This window comes from Schistocerca cancellata, chromosome 6, assembly GCF_023864275.1.
Source record: "Schistocerca cancellata isolate TAMUIC-IGC-003103 chromosome 6, iqSchCanc2.1, whole genome shotgun sequence".
Lineage (NCBI taxonomy): Eukaryota > Metazoa > Arthropoda > Insecta > Orthoptera > Acrididae > Schistocerca > Schistocerca cancellata.
In genome coordinates, this window is record NC_064631.1 from 407,587,755 (window position 1) to 407,608,099 (window position 20,345).

General features: G+C 38.3%; 1 protein-coding gene across 1 annotated transcript in view; it reads right to left on the reverse strand.

Moving 5' to 3' along the window:
• Positions 1-4,730: 4,730 nt before the first annotated feature.
• Positions 4,731-20,345, reverse strand: part of LOC126191203 (F-box only protein 28) — a 97,500-nt gene continuing 81,885 nt past the window's right edge. The window contains exons 3-5 of the mRNA XM_049931997.1: positions 10,858-11,053; positions 10,680-10,777; positions 4,731-5,218 (exon numbers count right to left, since the gene is read on the reverse strand). Coding sequence (XP_049787954.1) covers positions 4,889-5,218; positions 10,680-10,777; positions 10,858-11,053 — 624 coding nt within the window. The 3' untranslated portion in view covers positions 4,731-4,888. The remainder of the gene's footprint in view (positions 5,219-10,679; positions 10,778-10,857; positions 11,054-20,345) is intronic.

The following is a 20,345-nucleotide window of genomic DNA, read 5'->3' on the forward strand; positions in this document are numbered from 1 at the left end:
CCCAGCGAGCTTGGTAAATAACTCCTCAGGACGGGGAAGAGGATAAGTGTCAATGTGGCTCTGAGCGTTGACAGTGGCTTTAAAATCACCACACAATCGCAGACTCCCATTTGGTTTAGAAACCACCACGACTGGCGATGCCCATTTGCTGGAGGTAACAGGAAGGAGAATCCCTGAAGCTGTTAACCTGTCTATCTCAGCCTTGACAGGTGCACGCAACGCTACCGGAATAGGGCATGCCCAGAAAAACTTAGGGCGAGCTGTAGGTTTAAGAGTAATGTGGGCTTCAAAATCCTTGGCACGACCCAGACCAGCAGAGAACATGGACAAAAATTCAGAACACAATCCATCCAGCTGTTGATATGGAATATCCTCAGATATGAGGTGCACATCATCATCAACAGAGAACCCAAACAACTGGAAAGCATCATAACCGAACAGGTTTTCAGTGCCCGCACGATCCACCACATAAAACGTGAGGGGCCTAACAACAGACTTGTAGGCAGTGGAAGCATCAAACTGGCCAATGATAGGAATTTTCTGTTTATTATAAGTTCCCAGATTTCGCGTAACTGGAGACAAGGGAGGGGAGCCCAACTCGAAATACGTGCGAGAATTAATGAGAGTTACTGCAGAGCCATTGTCCACTTGCATGCGAATGTCTTTATCCAGAACACGAACAGTAACAAACAACTTATTTGTTTGAGAAAGCACACAGTTAACATCCATGTCCGATGCCTCGTCCTCGTCGACAGGAACTTTAGGGGACTGACACACAGAAGCAATGTGGCCTTTTTTCGTACATGAATTACACGTGGCCCAACGTTTTGGACACACGGCCCTGTCATGCTGTACAAAACAACGTGGATAAGAAGGAAGTGCGGAACAAACCTGCTTCTGTGGTTGCTGTTGTCGCTGCGAGCGTTGCGGCCCAACGCGACGTCGTTTACACGAGTGAACTGCCGCCACATCTTCGTTCTCCTGTGAAACAGGCAAATTGTCTGTGTCGAAAGTTGACTGTACAGTGCCTACATCACACCACACGTCTATTTGCAGGCCAGCAGCGTGAGACACTTCAAAAGATTGAGCGATGCTTAGAACTTCCGACAACGACGGGTTTGACAGTTGTAGGGCACGTTGCCGAACTTATTTATCAGGAGCAAGCCGTAGAATAGCATCCCTAACCATTGAATCAGCACAAGACTCATGATGAGTGTCCGTGACAAACTGACATTTCGTACTCAGACCGTGTAGTTCCGCCGCCCAAGCCTAAGATTGATGGGGCTGTTTACGACACCGGTAGAACGCCACGCGGGCGGCAACAACGTGGGTGTTTTTTCGGTAATACTTAGACAATAAGTCACACACAATTCTTGGAAGGACAGAGAGGCAGGTTTCCGCAGAGGGGCTAACTGAGATAGCAGCTGATAGATCCGTGGGGAAATCCAAGATAGAAATAACGGCTTACACATAGGAGCGTCGACAACACCGAAAGCCAAGAAGTGTTGCCGCAAACGCTTCTCATAATCCTCCCAGTCTTCAGGGGCCTCGTCGTAAGGAGGGAATGGAGGTGGAGAAGAAGAAGACAGACAATGAGTAAGCGACGTCGACAATGCCTGAATAGCAGCCATCAACTGTGTTTGTTGTTCAATGAGCGCTTGCATAAGCTGTTCCATGTCTGCCCCGTCACGAACACACAAATCCACAACGCAGTGAAAATATCCGACCTCGTCGCCAAAAAGTGTTATAACCTTTAATCACCAATAATTGTGTGGATATTCAAACACACTCACTTAGAAACAATAGCTGGTTACATGATAACAACTCAATATCTCTTATTTGACTGCCGTGCCGTGCCGTGACATGTGGCCGGCGCCGTTCGTAGCTAGGTGGCGCTCCCGCACTCAGCCGAGTTGCGGAGCGCCTCTATCGCCGTTTGCGCGTACTGTCGTGGCGGCACTGTTAAATGTCGTGGCACTGTCACAACAGAGGTATAGATAGGACTTTTTGGGAATAATGATGAATGAAGGGAGATCTCCAAGAAGTAAAGAAAGTTTTGTTTGCAAAATACTGCAGTAAAACAAACCCTGTCCTTTCCTTTTGTATTATTCCGCTATATGTTTGTGTACCCTTGTGTATTTGTATTCTTCCTGTCATTATATGTTTATCTGATAAGACTTATGTTGTAGAATTTTTCTAATACTCAGCTACATTCACTATGATGAGGAATACTGTTATCCTCAAATATAATTTGCATTAATAATGTTATTTACTTTGTAAAGATGTTTAGACATTATTAATTCTGTTCTGTTTCAATGCTCATATGTGAAATTAATGTTTCGAAAACTGTTCTCATTATTTTATTTATTTACTTATGTCATAATTCCTGTAACACTGATGTACATGTTTATTTCTATTCTTTTGTAAAGCCTGTATTACTACAAATGTTATCTGTACTATTATGTTCCTTGATGTATTTTGTACCTTTGTAATTGTATCCTTATGTTGTAAATTTATAATTGTATAGACACCAGTTCATCAAATTATGTTACATTTCATTGCACACTGTTTCTGTTGGTCATAGTATATGCACAATAGATGAGAAGTTGGGACTGTTAGTGTTTGCACGTGTATTAATAATTCAGCTAGGGACTGATTAACAGCATTGCTGGTTCTAAGGACAATTCCAAAAACTCTGTGAGTGCACAAGTGGCGGTTTATGGACTTGCTATATTGTCCGCAAGACTCTTCGATGGTGATTGTGCACCTGCACAGTCGCAACAGATGGCTGCTGGCCGTCTCTATAAGGACTGCAGTGGGTCTGAATCTTTGATGGCCCACCAATACCATTATTTCTACAAGGACTGCAGTGGGTCTGCACCTCTGGTGGCCCACCAATACCATAATCTCTACAAGAACTACAGTGGGTCTGCTCTGTGATGACCTACTTACTAATATTCTTCAAAACTTTGACTGACTCTGCTGTGGGTTTGCTCTGTTGCGGCATGTCAAGAGTCAGCATTGTCTTTCCGTTGGAAGGACAACACTACTTCTTCAAGACTGCATGGAAATCCACTACTTCCGTGTGCATTTTCTTTTACTGCTCAGACTTTGAGGGGGAAAAAAAAAAAAAAAAAAAAAAAACACTGCAATTTTACTATGATGAATGATCAGGACTGTCTTTATAGACTGTGAGAAAATTTTAGCTTTTGACCAACATTGTATCAATAAGTGCGTGCCTTTGATTTCTTTGTTATTGTAATTTTGAAAAAAAAATTTCAAATCTGCATTGGCCACTGCCCAAAACAATTTGTAAAATTTTTTGTGGGGAGCATGGGGGCTATGTAAGTAGGCTGTTTATGTTCTTATATTGGTAACGCCACTGCCACGTAGCGCTCTGTATGAAAATCACTGGCTGTGCTGTGTTCAGTCTGTAGCTGGTTGGCATTGTTGTAATATTAGCTATTGTAGTGTTGGGCAGTTGGCTGTTAACAGCGTATAACGTTGCGCAGTTGGAGGTGAGCCGTCAGCAGTGGTGGATGTGGGGAGAGAAATAGCGGAGTATTGAGAGCGGATGATCTGGACGTGTGGCCATCAGAGACAGTACATTTGTAAGACTGGATGTCATGAACTGCTATATATATATTATGACTTTTGAACACTATTAAGGTAAATATATTGATTGTTCTCTATCAAAATCTTTCATTTGATAACTATGCCTACCAGTAGTTTGAATCTTTTATTTAGCTGGCAGTAGTGGTGCTCGCTGTATTGTAGTAGTTCGAGTAACGAAGATTTTTGTGAGGTAAGTGATCTGTGAAAGGTATAGGTTAATGTTAGTCAGGGCCATTCTTTTGTAGGGATTATTGAAAGCCAGATTGCGTTGTGATAAAAATATTGTGTGTCAGTTTAGTGTTGATCAGAATAGGTAAAGAGCGAAATGTCTGAGTACGTTCAGTTCTACTCAGCTGTTTGAAAATCAAATGTAAGAGGTTTATCTGCATAGTAATTCATTAAGTTTTCTAAGGGGACTTTTCACTGACATCGATACCTCTCCCCGCATTCCATGAAGAATGGGCTGCCATTCCCCAAGAAACCTTCCAGCACTTGATTGAACGTATGCATGCGAGAGTGGAAGCTGTCATCAAGGCTAAGGGTGGGCCAACACCATATTGAATTCCAGCATTAGTGATGGAGGGCGCAACGAACTTGTAAGTCATTTTCAGCCAGGTGTCCAGATGCCTTAGATCACATAGTGTATGTGATACAGCCCAATAGTTTTTGACATCTGCTTTGTCTGCTAGTTTCCAGCCATTTTTATTCTCAAATTTTTCCGTATGTTTAACCAGTGCCATTTCCCTTCCACAGTATTTTAGAATTTCTGCTGTTGAATTATCTTTTCCATTGCTTGAAAAGCATTCATGGAATTCAGAGTAGTTCTTTTTTCTTCACTCCAGTTTGCACTTTGGTTCCACACAATTTAGTGACTAAATTTTTTCAGTGTCTCGTTGTTGAATAAGTTCACTGGTATGCTTATTGTAGGCAGCATTACACACATTATTCATGCTGATAATATGATGAAGTTATCAAAGAAAACACACTCTTCCATGAAAGTGGAAGATAAATATTACTTTTGGATCAATTAAAAAATTGAGAGCAGAGCTGTAATTTTGTTTATAAACAGGTTACTGATTATGTTAGTCTTAAATAGCTGTAAATAAATACATCTGTAAGTTTATCCACAAATTTTATTAATAAACAGAAAAGGTAATACAACAATGTCAGTATTATAAGAGGGTATTAATAATGTTATTACTGTAGGGTTTTAGGCTGATGGACAATAAGTCTTTCAGGTGAGTATTTTCTTTTTAAGCAGAATATTTGTTCATTATTCACCAACTTCCTCAACTGTGCTGACAACTTTCTGCTTTTTGACAGGCAAGTTGTCTTCATTAGAGTAACTACCACTACATACAGTCTCACATTTCCGTTTGCAACCAGAATCATTTGAAACAACTGTCTCTTCCGAGTGTTCCAGCAACAATGCATTGTCATCATTTACCCTGTTCACCTTTGCTTCAAGTTCTCGTAACTTATGATCCCACTCCTCCAGATGTTGCTTTAGTTCATTAATCTGGGCATCTTGTGCAATGAGTTTAGCATTTTGCTCTTGTAACATTCTGGCCTGTTTGGCAATTCGAATATTGCTTTTTTTCAGCTGAAACAATCATGTAAACAATGAATTAATACACACAATCACAATATACTAACAACTGTTACAGAGAAGTGGAAAGGAGATGGAAAGAAAACCAGCAAATTTGAAAAACTGACACAGATTTAAGTCTTGCTCTTCCCTAATAAGTGTCTTAACAATTCCTCTAGCATTTTGTTTAGTGACAAAAGATTCTCTACAAACTGGAACAAATACATAGTCAGACAGCAATTGATGACAATAAGCCAAACACTTAAATCACAATCAAATGGTACTTATGCACTTGCTACAAAGCATATTTTATATCACGTGACGACACACGCGCGCACACACACACACACACACACACACACACACACACTCTCTACGCAATGAGTTTCTTCACAAGTAGTACGGAGATTTGAAATTTTGCTGCTAAACATACATACAGTAGTTGGACAAAAATATGAAAATGCAACAAGAAATACATGCTTGAACATACTGGGTGTTAGGATATTCCTGTTACAAACTTCTAGGACTTGTATGGGGACTCAGTAGACAATATTTTGAATTGTAACCCATGTTCAGAAATGTACCATTTGAAAACATGTTACCGGATAGTCATGGTAGGCAGTGCTTACATCCATCCTACCTCTCCGACCTGGTTCGAGCCTCATTCACATGTCTGTGAGTGCTGAAGCAACATGGTTGAGTACACATTTGCAGTATACACTCACTCAGTAACAAAGCTCATGTTAATGGAAGAGCTACTCATTGCCTTTATCAAGATCATTAGCCACGACATCTGACTCCATAGCATATCCTTTTTTTTCCACAATTATTAAATGGCTTTGAGAAAGGCACCATCAGTAGGCATCACTGTGGTGCTGAAAGATGATTAACTGTAAACAACTGTGTTTGTGAAAACTGATTAAGTTTCCTTTTTGTTTCTTCGATTATTAATGACTGAACTGCAAAACGAGTGATGTACTGGGTCATACCCAATAAATTACTTGTAAAAGTGTTCTCATTACTAACATGTAATGGAAACAATGTATCTCCACACATAGGTTACTATTCAAAATATTCTGTACTCACTGCTCTCCAAATCCTTGAAGTTTGTAATGGGAACTTCCGAACACTGTTTAAATGCAGATGCTACCAAAGTTTGCAGGCTGCACTATATTATTTGACAACCCGTGCAGTGTCCTCAGAATGTTGCAAATGCTAGTCGTGATTAGAACAGCATTCTGTGTAGTTGTGATTGTATCAAATTAGAGCTAAGTAAATTTGAACATGGGCAAATTGTTGGTGCTCATATGGTGGCTGCTTTCATAACCATGATAGCTGAAGTATTTGGTATTTCAAGAGGCACTATATTAAACATTTGTACTGAATACAGGGAAAGCTGAAAACATCATTCACCAAGTCACAGCATGGATGACAGTGTTTGTTGAGTGATCATGACAAACAGTCATTTAAGAGGATTATACTGAAAAATAAGAGGACAACTGCAGAAGTCACTGCAGAACTGAACGCCGCATTTCTGAATGCTGTGAGCACCAAAATAACACAGAGGGAGCTGCAAAGGTAGGGAATTGCAGGGCGAGCTGAAGTTCTACAACCACTTGTCAATTATTCAAATTCCTGTAACAGAAAAACATGATACTATACACGCATCAAAATACTTTGGCATCACCAAGGTTCTTAGAGTTCCAGAACCTGTACAGAAAATTGGAACAGAGATCAACATAAATATCATTTCCACCCATTTTATTGCTCATGAAAACCACACATTGCATGTTGTACCACCATACAGCGAGACTTTCAGAGGAGGTGGTCCGTATTGCTGTACACATCGGTACCTCTAATATCCAGTAGCACGTCCTCTTGCATTGATGCATACCTGTATTCATCGTGGCATACTACCCAGAAGTTCATCGAGGCACTGTTGGTCCAGATTGTCCCACTCCTCAATGGCATAAATCCCTCAGAGTTTTTGGGGAGGTCCATATACAGCCCTTTTCAATCCATCCCAGGCATGTTCGATAGGGTTCTTGTCTGGAGAACAAACTGGCCACTCTAGTCGAGCAATGTCGTTATCCTGAAGGAAGTCACTCACAAGATGTTCATGATGGCGGCATGAATTGTCGTCCATGAAAATGAATGCCTCACCAATATGCTGCTGAAATGGTTGCACTATCGGTCGGAGGATGGCATACACGTACCTTACAGCTGTTATGGTGCCTTCCATGACCACCAGCGGTGTACGTCAGCCACACATAATGCCAACCCAAAACAGCAGGGAACCTCCACGCTGCTGCACTCACTGGACACTGTGTCTAAGGCATTCAGCCTGACCGGGTTGCCTCCAAACACGTCTCCGACGATTGGTTTAAAGCATATGTGACACTCATCGGTGAAGAGAACATGATGCTAATCCTGAGCAGTCCATTTGGCACGTTGTTGGGACCATCTGTACCATGCTGCATGGTGTCGTGGTTGCAAAGATGGACCTCGCCGTGGACATTGGGAGTGAAGTTGTGCGTCATGCATGCTATTGCGCACACTTTGAGTCATAACACAATGTCCTGTGGCTGCACGAAAAGAACTATTCAACATGGTGACGTTGCTTTCAGGGTTCCTCCAAGCCATAATCTATAGGTAATGGTCATCCACTGCAGTAGTAGCCCTTGCGCGGCCTGAGCGAGGCATTTTGTCGACAATTCCTGTTTCCCTGCATCTCCTCCATGTCGGAACAACATCGCTCTGGTTCACTCCGAGACACCTGGACACTTCCCTTGTTGAGAGCCCTTCCTAGCACAAAGTAACAATGCGGACATGATCGAACCATGGTATTGACCATCTAGGCATGGTTGAACTACAGACAACACGACCTGTGTACCTCCTTCCTGGTGGAATGACTGGAACTGATTGGCTCTCGGATCCCCTCCATCTAATAGGCGCTGATCACGCATGGTTGTTTAGATTTTTGGGCGGATTTAGTGACATCTATGAACAGTCAAGGGACTGCATCTTTGATACAATATGCACAGTCAATGTCTATCTTCAGGAGTTCTGGAAACCGGGGTGATCCAAAACTTTTTTTGATGTGTGTAGCTGCAGTTACCAACTTCTGACCAAGGGTGCAACATGGCAGGGATTTGGTGACAATTTGGGTAGCTGTATCATGGTATTCCATGGGCCATATGGTTACTCTGCAAGGCTGTATTACTACCAAGGATTATGTGACTATTTTGGCTGATCAAGTTGATCCCATGGTTCAATGTTTGTTCACCAAATGTTTATGTTCCAGGACAACAGGGCACCTGTTCAGACAGCTCTCATAATCCAGGACTGGTTTTGTGAGTACGAGAATGAATTGCTGTATCCCCTATGCCCACCAGTCACCAGATCTCAATATTATTCAGCTTTTGTGGTCCATTTGGAGAAAAGGGTGCGTGACTGCTACCCACCTCCATCACTGTTACCTGAACTTACTACCATTTTGCAGGAAGAATTTTTTAAGATTTGCTTGAAAACCACACAGGACCTGTATTTATCTATTTCAAGATGACTGGAAGCTATTTTGATTGACAGCAGTGTTCCTACATCATATTAGACATGCTAATGTGTTGTGTTTTTGGTTTCTCCACATTTTTGTCCACCTACTGCACATGCATCCTCAGTGTACACTGGATCTTTTTGTTTTCGACGTTGGTTTATCGCTGTTGATCTTTAAAAGGATGATCCTGAGTCAGTATTAATTACAGTTTCTTCAGTTCTGAATGTAATTGATTCTTTGATAGAATCCTAGAAGACTGATGCCTGTGTCACCACTTCAACACTATTGGAGTTGGAGGAGTACAATGTTAGCAGAGAGGATTACAAAATGACAAATTTACCTGGGCCTCACACATGCATTATTAATATTCAGTGCAGCATTTCTCCACTGTTTTTCATATCTGCTTCAAACATATCAGCCTTTGCCTTAAAGACACCTGGAATGGGCCTTGACTTTCCATATTTCCCACCGGTTATCTATATTTGGTTTCATGTATGAAGAATCATCCTAAATTATCAGCATCATTTAAAAATGTTCTACAAGGCTCCTTCATACAAACCAATACCTTATTTGCTCTTGTGTTGCCTTCTGTTTAAAATAGTAAGCAAGCAAGCAAGTAATGTAAGAAGTAATTTGTTTCCTTATTTGAATCTTCTTAGGTACTGATTTTCTGGCACATTATTTAAATCATGCCTGTCAGAAGCAGCCTTCCAATATCCCTTAATCATCACTTATCATAATCACTATTTTATAATAAGCTCCATACAGGTCTAACAATGCAGGCTCATGAAATTTCAACCATACTGTCTTCACATTTATCGAATAATTTGCACTTGGGAAATGTGATCATCATGGTAGTATTTGTATCTTATCTATGTAGATGGTAATGGACATCAAACAAAGTAAACTTCTTGTTCCTATCTCTCCACATATTGTAATTTACTGAATAATGTAGTCCACTTCATTTATGGTCATGTGTCTATAGCTATTTTCTTTAAATTATTTCATATTTGCTCTGTACACATTTCACTTATGTGGCTTCAAACATAAGGCTGACTTTATTTCTCAGCAAATGGATCTACTGACTTCTTTCAACAACTTCTTTGGCTTATAATCCCTATTTCATTTATTTCTTTTAACACACTCCCTATTTCATTTATTTCTTTTAACACACTCATTTTATTTCTGAATTATGCTCTTAGCCAATTAATGCCCTTCAATATTCTCCTTGGTCTAAACTGTACTTTTATACAGTTCTAGTTATAAGACAATACACTGATATATTTCTGCGTCTCAGTTGAACAATGTTTACCTCTCACACTTAATGAGGCATTTGCGGCAACTAAAGGACATTTACACTCAATTTGTGAAAGCTACCCAACTTTATTGCAACTTTGTTATTGTTCTCTACGCCAATACTAAGATTCTCATCCATTTCCTCAAAGTAAGAGTGTAAGATCCCCTATAGTGTTCATTTCAATTACAGCCAATGGGCATATATGAAACTACACACAACAGCACTCTTAGCTTTCAGAATTACATTCTTTCTTCAAGAGGTAAGGAGGAACTAGTTTGGGAAGGCCAGGTATGGGGGTTCGTGTCACCTAGGAACCAGGTTAAGACAAACAGACGTGTGTCTGTCAGCTGTACTAAGAGATGCACCTCTTGAGAGTAAGTACCAGCCAGCTACCCTTCTCAGTGAATTTAGCACTTTCTGAATGAATTTTTTTCTTTTTATACAGTTAACCTCTTTAATAGTGTCATCACATTTATAAAGGTTGCATGCAGGACACATAGAAGAGAATATAAAGTTTATCTGGCTTTGAAAATGAACATTTCTCCCGCAATGACAGGGGAATGCCATGCAGAACAGGCATTCCTGTTATGACAGCAATTGTTCCCATTAGATGTTACTATACCTACCCTTTCATCCATTTTTGCCAATATATCCATGTTATATTTTTCATGATTTCTAATGGTCATGAACTGTCGCTGGAAATTTTCTATCCTCCTTGATGGACCTGTTTGAAAAAATTATGTTTTTTAAATAGTTATTCTTTGGAATACAAACAAAATGTCATCAATATATTTAAAGTCATACCAGCTAAGGGATAATTTGGATAATTTTGACACTCCAGCCTGCTTTTCAATATGGGCACAATTTTTTCTTCAAAATGCTCCATTGCCATAGATGAGATGTCTCTTAACTCTTGAAGTGTATCAAGTGTCCTTGGAGGAGGAGCATCAATACCATAACTTTCCATGTATCTGAGGATTCTAAATATTTCATCGATAACCTATAACATAAGGCGGAAGAGTAGTAATACTAGCAGTAGCAGTAGCAGTAGTAGTAGTAGTAGTAGTACAGAGTACATATAATGAAGCTGTGTTTCACAAAGTAGTAGTAGTACTAGTAGTACGGACTGGTTCTTGAAATCTCAGATTTCGGTAATTTTTTTGTACATTTATATTAATAGTTGCCTGCATGAAAAACCCCAAATTAAAATTTTTTTGGACCTTTAATTTCTCAGTTATTAATTTTTAAAACTTGCAAAATTATGTCATTTTTGTTACATTTTGAAACCTTAAGATTACCATATCTCAAAAACTATTCGACCTAAAACCCTAAAATTTGTACCACTTTATTCAGTTTTCTTAAAGCTTTAAAAATATGTGATAACTGATGATATTCATAATAATGCTGACCTTTCCCAGATCAAATTATTATTTAATTTTGAAAATTTCAAAATAGGAACTTTTTTTGCTTTGAAAAAAGAATTTGTGTTCATCGTACATTGTTTGTTAATGTTTGTGCAAATTTCATAATGATGTTCCAAAGGGAACATATTGAAACAAATTTTATTTTACCGGTAAGTGCAGCACCCAATGTATAGTCTGTAGGGCTCTGGGCTTGTTAAGTTGTAATATGTCAAAAAGAAAATAAGGCTATCAAATCACTATTTTTTATTTAGAGACAATCAATGTTTTACAATATTAGAACTATAGACTTAAATTTAAAATCACATTTGGCTTTCCCATGTCAATTGTGAGGATATTATAACAACAAATGCCTGTGAAAGGGTTTGAATAATTTACTTAATTATATCTTATTTTCCAAATACTGTATAGTAATATTAATCAATATTATTAATTTAACAATGATAAAGCTGTTATTGTTTTACCAATGTGTTATTTGTGAACCTTGCAATGAGAAACCTGTAGACTTTGGTTTGAAGGTGGTATACTGGGGAAGTGCACCTATCTACAGAGGAGATTGCTTACAAATCATTCGCAACCAGTTCTGGAATATTGCTCAAGTGTGAGAGACCTGTACCAAATAAGACTAACAGGGTATACTGAATGTATACAGAGAAGGGAAGCACAAATGGTCACAGGTTTGTTTGACGCATGGGAGAGTGTCAGAGAGATACCGCAGGAACTGAACTGGAAGATTCTTGAGCATAAATGTAAACTACCCTGAGAAGGTCTCTTAACAAAGTTTCAAGACCTGGCTTTAAATAATGACTCTAGGAGTATACTGAAACCCCTTATGTGTCATGCACAGAGGCATTCAATCAGTCATTCTATACGTGAATGGTATGGAAAGAAACCCTAATAACTGGAATGGAATGGAAAGTACCCCCTACGATGCACCTCATGATGGTTTGCAGAGTGTAGGTGTAGATGTAGGATAAAGAAATTTTTTACTCATTTTCATGATGTGGTGATCCACTAACAATCTTATTACAGTCTTAAGATTTTGTATTGCTCTTTTCTTTCAAAAGACATAACCTAGTTCTCCTAAGCAATAATGACAGATTATTGATGGAACAATGAATTCTTTTCCAATATACTCGGAGGGTTTTCTCAGTTCTTCATCTGGTAGTCTATATGTTTTTCCAGTGGCAGTAGTGAGATTTAATTTACAGAGTATGAAGTGTTTTTTAATGCAATCAATTTATCTGGTCTTCTTGGTTAGGAAAAACAAATAGCTGGTTAACAAGGATGTGTAAACAAAGAATTAACTCACCTCTTGATAACACACAAGCCATCCACCACTTGTTGTCACAGGCACAAGCAAGAAGTCCTTAATCTGTTCAAAAGCATGCAGCAGCAGTCTCTGAACCCATTTGAATTTTTGGAACATCAAAATCCTTAAAATCAGCAACAATTTTAGCTTTATCTTTGGGTTAGCTCATAGGAATAAATGCACATCACTTCTGTGCCCCCCTGACTACTAAGGCTTTATAATTTTTTTTTTTTTTTGCCAAGCTCCTTTTTTATGCTGCATGCTCATCATTTGTCCCCCATAGTAGTGACTGATGGCATATATGCTTTGCTCCACTCAAATAATTGGAAGGAAGTTAATATTTGATCATGTTGTGCTTCCACAATGGATTAATATGAATGTTAAGAAAACCACCTTGACTTTTATTTTATTTGCACTTATTAAGCCACTGGTTTTGTTCTGTATGAACATCCTCAGGTGTTAAAGTGTCATAAATGACGACAAGCACATTATTCGACTTCATTGGCCGTGCTTGGTATTTGTCATATTCCCACATGTACCTTTCAACATTTCATTGGGCTACTAAGTAGAGAGATAGTATGATTGTGGTTCGATGAACCCTCTCCCAAGCACTTAAATGTGAATTGCAGAGTAGTCATGTAGATGTAGATGTAGATGTAGATGAAGTGAAATGTAATTTACCGTCTAGTAAGGTCATCCAAAGACCAGTATCAGTTGCAAAGCGATTTAGAAAAGATTGCTGTATGGTGTGGCAGGTGGCAGTTGACACTAAATAACAAAAAGTGTGAGGTGATCCACATGAGTTCCAAAAGAAATATGTTGGAATTCGATTACTTGATAAATAGTACAATTCTCAAGGCTGTACCTGTGTGTTAAAATTACGAACAACTTCAGTTGGAAAGACCACATATTGTGGGGAAGGCGAGCCAAAGGTTGCATTTCATTGGCAGGACACTTAGAAGATGCAACAAGTCCACTAAAGAGACAGCTTACACTACACTAATTCGTCCTCTGTTAGAATGTTGCTGCGCGGTGTGGGATCCTTACCAGGTGGGATTGACGGAGGACATCGAAAGGGTGCAAAAAAGGGTAGCTCCTTTTGTATTATCACGTAATAGGGGAGAGAAGGTGGCAGATATGATACGCGAGTTGGAATGGAAGTCATTACAGCAAAGACGTTTTTCGTCGCGAGATCTATTTACGAAATTTCAGTCACCAATTTTCTCTTCCGAATGCGAAAATATTTTGTTGAGCCCAACCTACACGGGTAGGAACAATCACCAAAATAAAATAAGAGAAATCAGCGCTCGAACAGAAAGGTTTAGGTGTTCGTTTTTCCCGCGCGCTGTTCGGGAGTGGAATGGTAGAGAGATAGTATGATTGTGGTTCGATGAACCCTCTGCCAAGCACTTAAATGTGAATTGCAGAGTAGTCATGTAGATGTAGATGTAGATGTAGATGAAGTGAAATGTGTTTAATCAGTACTCAACAATTTCATTTTAACAATAGTTCCATAAAACAGTTTGTAAACTACATGCAGCTGTGAAACAGTTTGCAATGCAAATAGCAGTAAAATAAAATTTATTTCCATATGTTCCCCTTGGAACCCCAATCATGAAATTTAGCATACAGATTAACAAATAGTGTATGACAACATTGTTTTCAGAACAAAAATTCTTATTTTGAAATTTTCAGAATTTAAAAAAGTTTTGGTATGGACAATCAGAACATATTTTTAAAGCTTACAATAAACTGAATAAAATGACATAAATTTCAAGTCTCAATGACAAATACCTTTTGAGATGTGGCCATTTTAAGGTTTCAAAATGTGACACAAATCTCACAGTATTAAAAACCTTAAAAATTAATTGCTCAGAAACAAAAGTCCAAAAGGCTTTAATTTAGGATTTTATCTTATTTTGATAGGTAGAATAAAATGACAAAAAATTACAAAATTTTAAGCCACCAAGGTTCAACTTTTTTTTACTGGAAGATTTCACATGGAATGAACCAATAATAAGCCAGAACCTTCAACATACTGATGATGTCAAATGCTGAGTATTAAGATTTTACTGTCACAGCCATTGTAAATGTAATACTAACCTGCAACAGGGTTCAAACCTCATCATTACTCAATTTACAGCAAAGTTTTATAAAATAATAACTTCAGTTCGGAATCTAAAACTGACATGACGCATGAATTGGTTCCAAACTTTCAGGTGGACTGTAGAGTAACAATACTGCAGGGAATATGAACATTCTATAACTAATTCATTTCTGTACATATGCAAACTGTATTTTGCTACAGAGAAGGAAAGTAATCCAAAACGATAATGCTTGAAACTCTGACAGAAAGAGAACACATAGGTGACATTTTTAGCTGATTCACTGGAGAAATTATGGCATCTTAGGCCTATATATGACTAAAAGAACGTTTCATTTGCAAAAATTGCCTTATCAAAAAAGAATGTTTACTGCTCACTGAAGATAACTACATCATCTGTATGGGCTGTATGTTCCAAGACCATCAGGTGAAAGACAGGATGTGTTATTTTGAATTTCAAACACAGCATCCTGTTTATTCCTTTTTACATTATTTATATTCATTTATTAGCTTTCTTTCCATTTTCATCTATCTCATTGTTCTCTCTCTGTCTGCAGTTATAAAGTATTCCTGCTCTTGGTGGCTTTCCACAAATCTCTTACAGTGTGTTATCACCTCCCAAATTCTTTAATTTCCTATGTACCAGGTCATTGTTTTTTAATTACTGTTTCATTTTTCCATCTGCATTTTAAATTCTATAGTGTTTGACACATTATTTATTCACTTAGATAACACTATATCATCTGCTGTCAGAAACACTTCCACAAAATTTATATCGTGAGTACATCCCAAGTGATAAGTAACAGAAACCTAACTTTTTTTTTATCCCATTAGTTCACATTTCAGATCTATAGGCAGTAGAGCAGACATCATACATCATAGGCTTCATGTACCTGTACAGCCACCAAGAAAATTTAAGTTGTTGGAAATGTTTCAGAAATGGTCATTAGAGAATAAGTAATGTTAATAATTAGATAATAATTTTTGAGAAAAACAGAGTAACTTATGTAGCCTAACACCCCAAGTATTTATTGTTTACGTGTTTACACTATATACAAATGATATGGTGGACAACACTGTTTGTGCTACTGTTTGTGGATGATGCTGTCACATACCGAGAAGTCACCCTGCCATAAAATTGTAGTTACGTGCAGAAAGACCAGCAACAGAACTGACACTTGTTGCAGGAGTTGGTTGTAGACCCTGAACTTAAACAATATATTGCCGATAAATAGGAGCCAAGCCCAATCATTGTTTGATTATATGACTGGCAATCTATCACTAAAATAGTAAAGATAGTAAAATATCTACAAATATGTGCCCAGAGAGATTTATGACTGAATAACCACACCAAACTTGTCAAAGGAGAGGAAGATGCTGGAAATATTCATGGGAAGAAACCAAAGAAAATGTAATTCACCCACAAATAGGTTCTTAACAAAACACTCGGCTGATCAACTTGTGACTATTGCTCTCAATCAGGAACCATTACATGGTAGGATTAGTACAAGAAAGAAAGAAAATCTACAGAAAAGTACCTAAAACATTTTGTTACAGGTTTGTTTTGCAAGCACAAAAGTGTCCCAGAGATGAATCTCATTCTGTTCCAGAGATGTTCAAACAACACCTGCTTCAGAAACTACAAAAGTGGTGTGCTTCACAGAAAGATTTATCATCAAAATTGTTTGAGTGTAACATTCCAAGAAGTAGAGGAGCATTACTTCTTGGAATATTTACTTACATATTTACACATAAGAAACCATACTATTTCCGTAGACTATTTAGTTATTTTGCACAGAGTTACAGTAACAATTTACAATTTTTTTAAATATAACATTATTTTTTCTTTATCATGTAATTGATGCATTTAAACCACATACATATAAATTAACTGAAATCAAATTTAAATCAATATTAGTTAAGGAGCTAGAAACATTCAAAATTTTAGGGGTGGGTGCATCATGCAGTACATAACTGGCTGTGTTCAGATGGATCTACTGGTGGCAGAATGTTCATTTAAGTGAAGTGTTCAAATGAGTGCCTATTTTCCTGAATGTACTACTCAGTGCACCTTCCAAATGAACTGCACATGAGTTGTAACATTGCTGGTGTCACTTCTCTTGAATCTGTGACGAAGCTTTCTTTGCTTTCAGTCCAACTTTCTAGCACTGCTATTAAACAACAATGGGCCTTTCCTATCCCTTAAAACCTTGCTTGGCGCATACTTGTCTAAGGAATATTGAACAATGGTTTTAAATTTCATTCATTTGTGCTCCACATCTTCGCCCTTACCTCTTGGTGAAGTATTCAGATTTCTTGCAAATATATTCTAGAGTCTCAATAAACTGACTATACAGTATGCTTACAGATGTTCTAACCTACACAGTTTGGTGTTTATTTATCTGCCTTGGCTGTGGGCTGGATATCAGACATTACTTCCACAGTATGGACTTGTACAATGCTGCCAGTTGTCAGACAGTTCACTGTGTTCTTGTGTTAACCTTGTGAGCAACTCATGCAGTACATAAAGAGAAGTGTAACGCCTACATAACAATGATGATGAACAATATTTCAATATGGATCCAGGTGGTCTGAATTTATGGAAATGGCACCAAAAAGCACATTACCAGCAATGGAAAGCACATAATCAGAAATTTTAGAAACAAGTACCTATACTACAGCTACAACAACTGAGAACAGTTTCACCGATCCAGGCACTGCCCTGATCACCCACAGAATTGCTTCCGAGGTTCCCGTCACTCTGTGTCAAAAATGAAGATTGGGGCTTATGTTTGAAGCAATTACAGCAGTAGTTCATAGCATTCAAGTTAATGGATGTGTGTAGCAAAAGGGCATTTTTTTTCTTATGTGGTCCGGCCAAAAAACTTTTCAGTTTTTAATGTAAACTGCCCTCACCTGCAAACCCTGACTCTTATTTACACAAACATGTTATTGACTAATAATGAAAAGGATAGTTACTACTCACCATATAGTGGAGGTGGTGAGTCTGGCTCCAGGCACCAGAGACTGTGGTCATGTGTGCGTGTGCATGCTTGCATGCGCGCGCACGTGTGTGTGTGTGTGTGTGTGTGTGTGTGTGTGTGTGTGTGTGTGTGTGTGTGTGTGTGTCTAATTCTCACAAAGGCCATGCTGGCTGAAAGCTGACTGTGTGATGGTCTTTTTGTTGTGCCTTCTGTGACTCATCAGTCCACTATATGGTGAGGAGTAACTAAACTTTTTATTATTAGTAACTATCCTTTTCATTATATTGTTGCGTTCCATCCCGGATTTTCCATTGACCGATTTACTAATAGTCTATTATCATAAATAAATGCATGTTTTAACATCTAGATAACATTTTCAACACACACAAAAGAAAACAGACCAATCATATAACACATGGATTGTTGAGATCCTTGTGGTTTAAGTTGAAAATACATAGTTGTTAGGTAAGAAATAATGGTGATTAATATTCTCTTTGAACTCTGTAAATACTTGTGTCTCCCATATGAAGTAGCAAGACTATAAAACATGGGACAAGAGCACTTCCACCTCACCAGGGGATTCAGGTGTGGGGTGAAGGCAGATACTCACTACCTGCACCAAAGTCTCAGATTGCCAAAATAGAAATTGTGTCCATTGTCATCAAAATTCATTTATTCAGATCACATTTAATGGGCAACTTTTGATCCTCTTTGCTGAATCCTGTAGGGAGGGATTTAATGTCTGGTAGACATATGGGTCTACAGATGTCAATGCAGCTCAGGGTGGTAATTATTCTGAGGGCAGCACAGTGAAAGGTGAGAATAGGCTGGCACACACTTAGACCACACTGTCCACTTGCAATCTAGTTGTGGATAAACAATGATTTGGAGAAACAGCACTTCAATTGTTGGTCAGTCTCCCCACTAAGCTGCTACCTTTGAATGTTTATTGGGTGGACCATCTTACAAATACTAGCACACTGCCTGGATTCTGCAACTGGACACACTTTGGATTATTTGTGGATGTGCTATTTACCTTCCTTGGCTGTGGACTGGATTTTTGATGTTACTGCAATCGTATGAACTCACATTTGCTGCCAGGTATCAGCTCTGCATTGTGTTCTTTCTGTATTGATGTTTTGCACAATTTCAACCACTTCAATAAATCTCAACTTAGTGTCAACACAACACACAGTACTACATAAGAGTAGCTGCAGAACCTTATCTCGAACAATGAAGATAATGGCATATGTATATGGGACACTTGCTTGGCAAATGAATACAGTTTTATGGAATAAGACATCTTCTCTGTCCCTTTCAAGAATATTTTAAACATTCAAAATAATTTATTGCAAGGGCCACAAAAAGTATGTCAAAAAACATCAACTTTGATCCAATCAAATAAGCCTTCAAAATTACAAATGTCCACAATACCAGCCAATTAAATATAAGAGGCAATCAAAAAGTTTCTGGTCGAAGGCCTTACAGTCCAGAATCGATATGCCAATCACACAAAATTGCCATGCACACTGTGGCAATCATCCTACCAATGCACCAGGTTGAAGATGCCCATCTACTAAAACACCATGCATTGTCCAACAGGGACCATTGACCATACAAGTTTTTTTTTTTTCCACAATGGTACTTTTCAACAGACATGCTGCTGTCCCACTCACATTCTTCATTCTCCAATGGATGTGCGCTGGTCTTATGCTTCCGCAGCCAAGAAAAGAATAACTGCATACTGATCCCATTTGGACGCATTTGTTAACAACACTACCATAGTTCACGTTGCAGCACACATGTTGTAAAGACACGGATGCTACACTAATCTCTTGTCTGTGTGCTTATATACCCACTTTGGAGTCACACTACGCTCCATATATGCTGCAGGAATTCCCCTGAAATGGAAACTTTTTGATCGTCCCTTATACATTGTTACAGGACACAGTCATCACTCTCTCAAAGTGCTAATTATAAAGATAATTCATAAATAATGATTAACAATAATAAAGAAAATGATACTGAATGAAATAAGAAACTAATGTGTGTATTCCCTGAAACAAATGCAGCTTGTTACCACCATACCTGCTCACACAACTACATACTCCACACAAGAAGGATTTCACCAGCCACCTTCTATAGATATTTGTAAGCTAACAAATCATATATAACCTAATTTTTCAGTGAAAATTAAGAATTTCTGAGGAAAGCAGGCTTGAAAATTCAATAAATACACAGTTTGTTCAAAATTTTTCAATCATTTGACTCAGAACTGACACATGTGACCTTAGTGAGAGTTCATTTAGTTTACGAGTACAAAATAGGAACTACCACAGGGCCTGGATTTTTATACGATATGATGTCTAGAAAATTTTCACTAAAATGACCTGAAAATATTGATATGAATATAATAGAGGGAAACATTCCACATGGGAAAAATATATCTAAAAACAAAGAGGATGTGACTT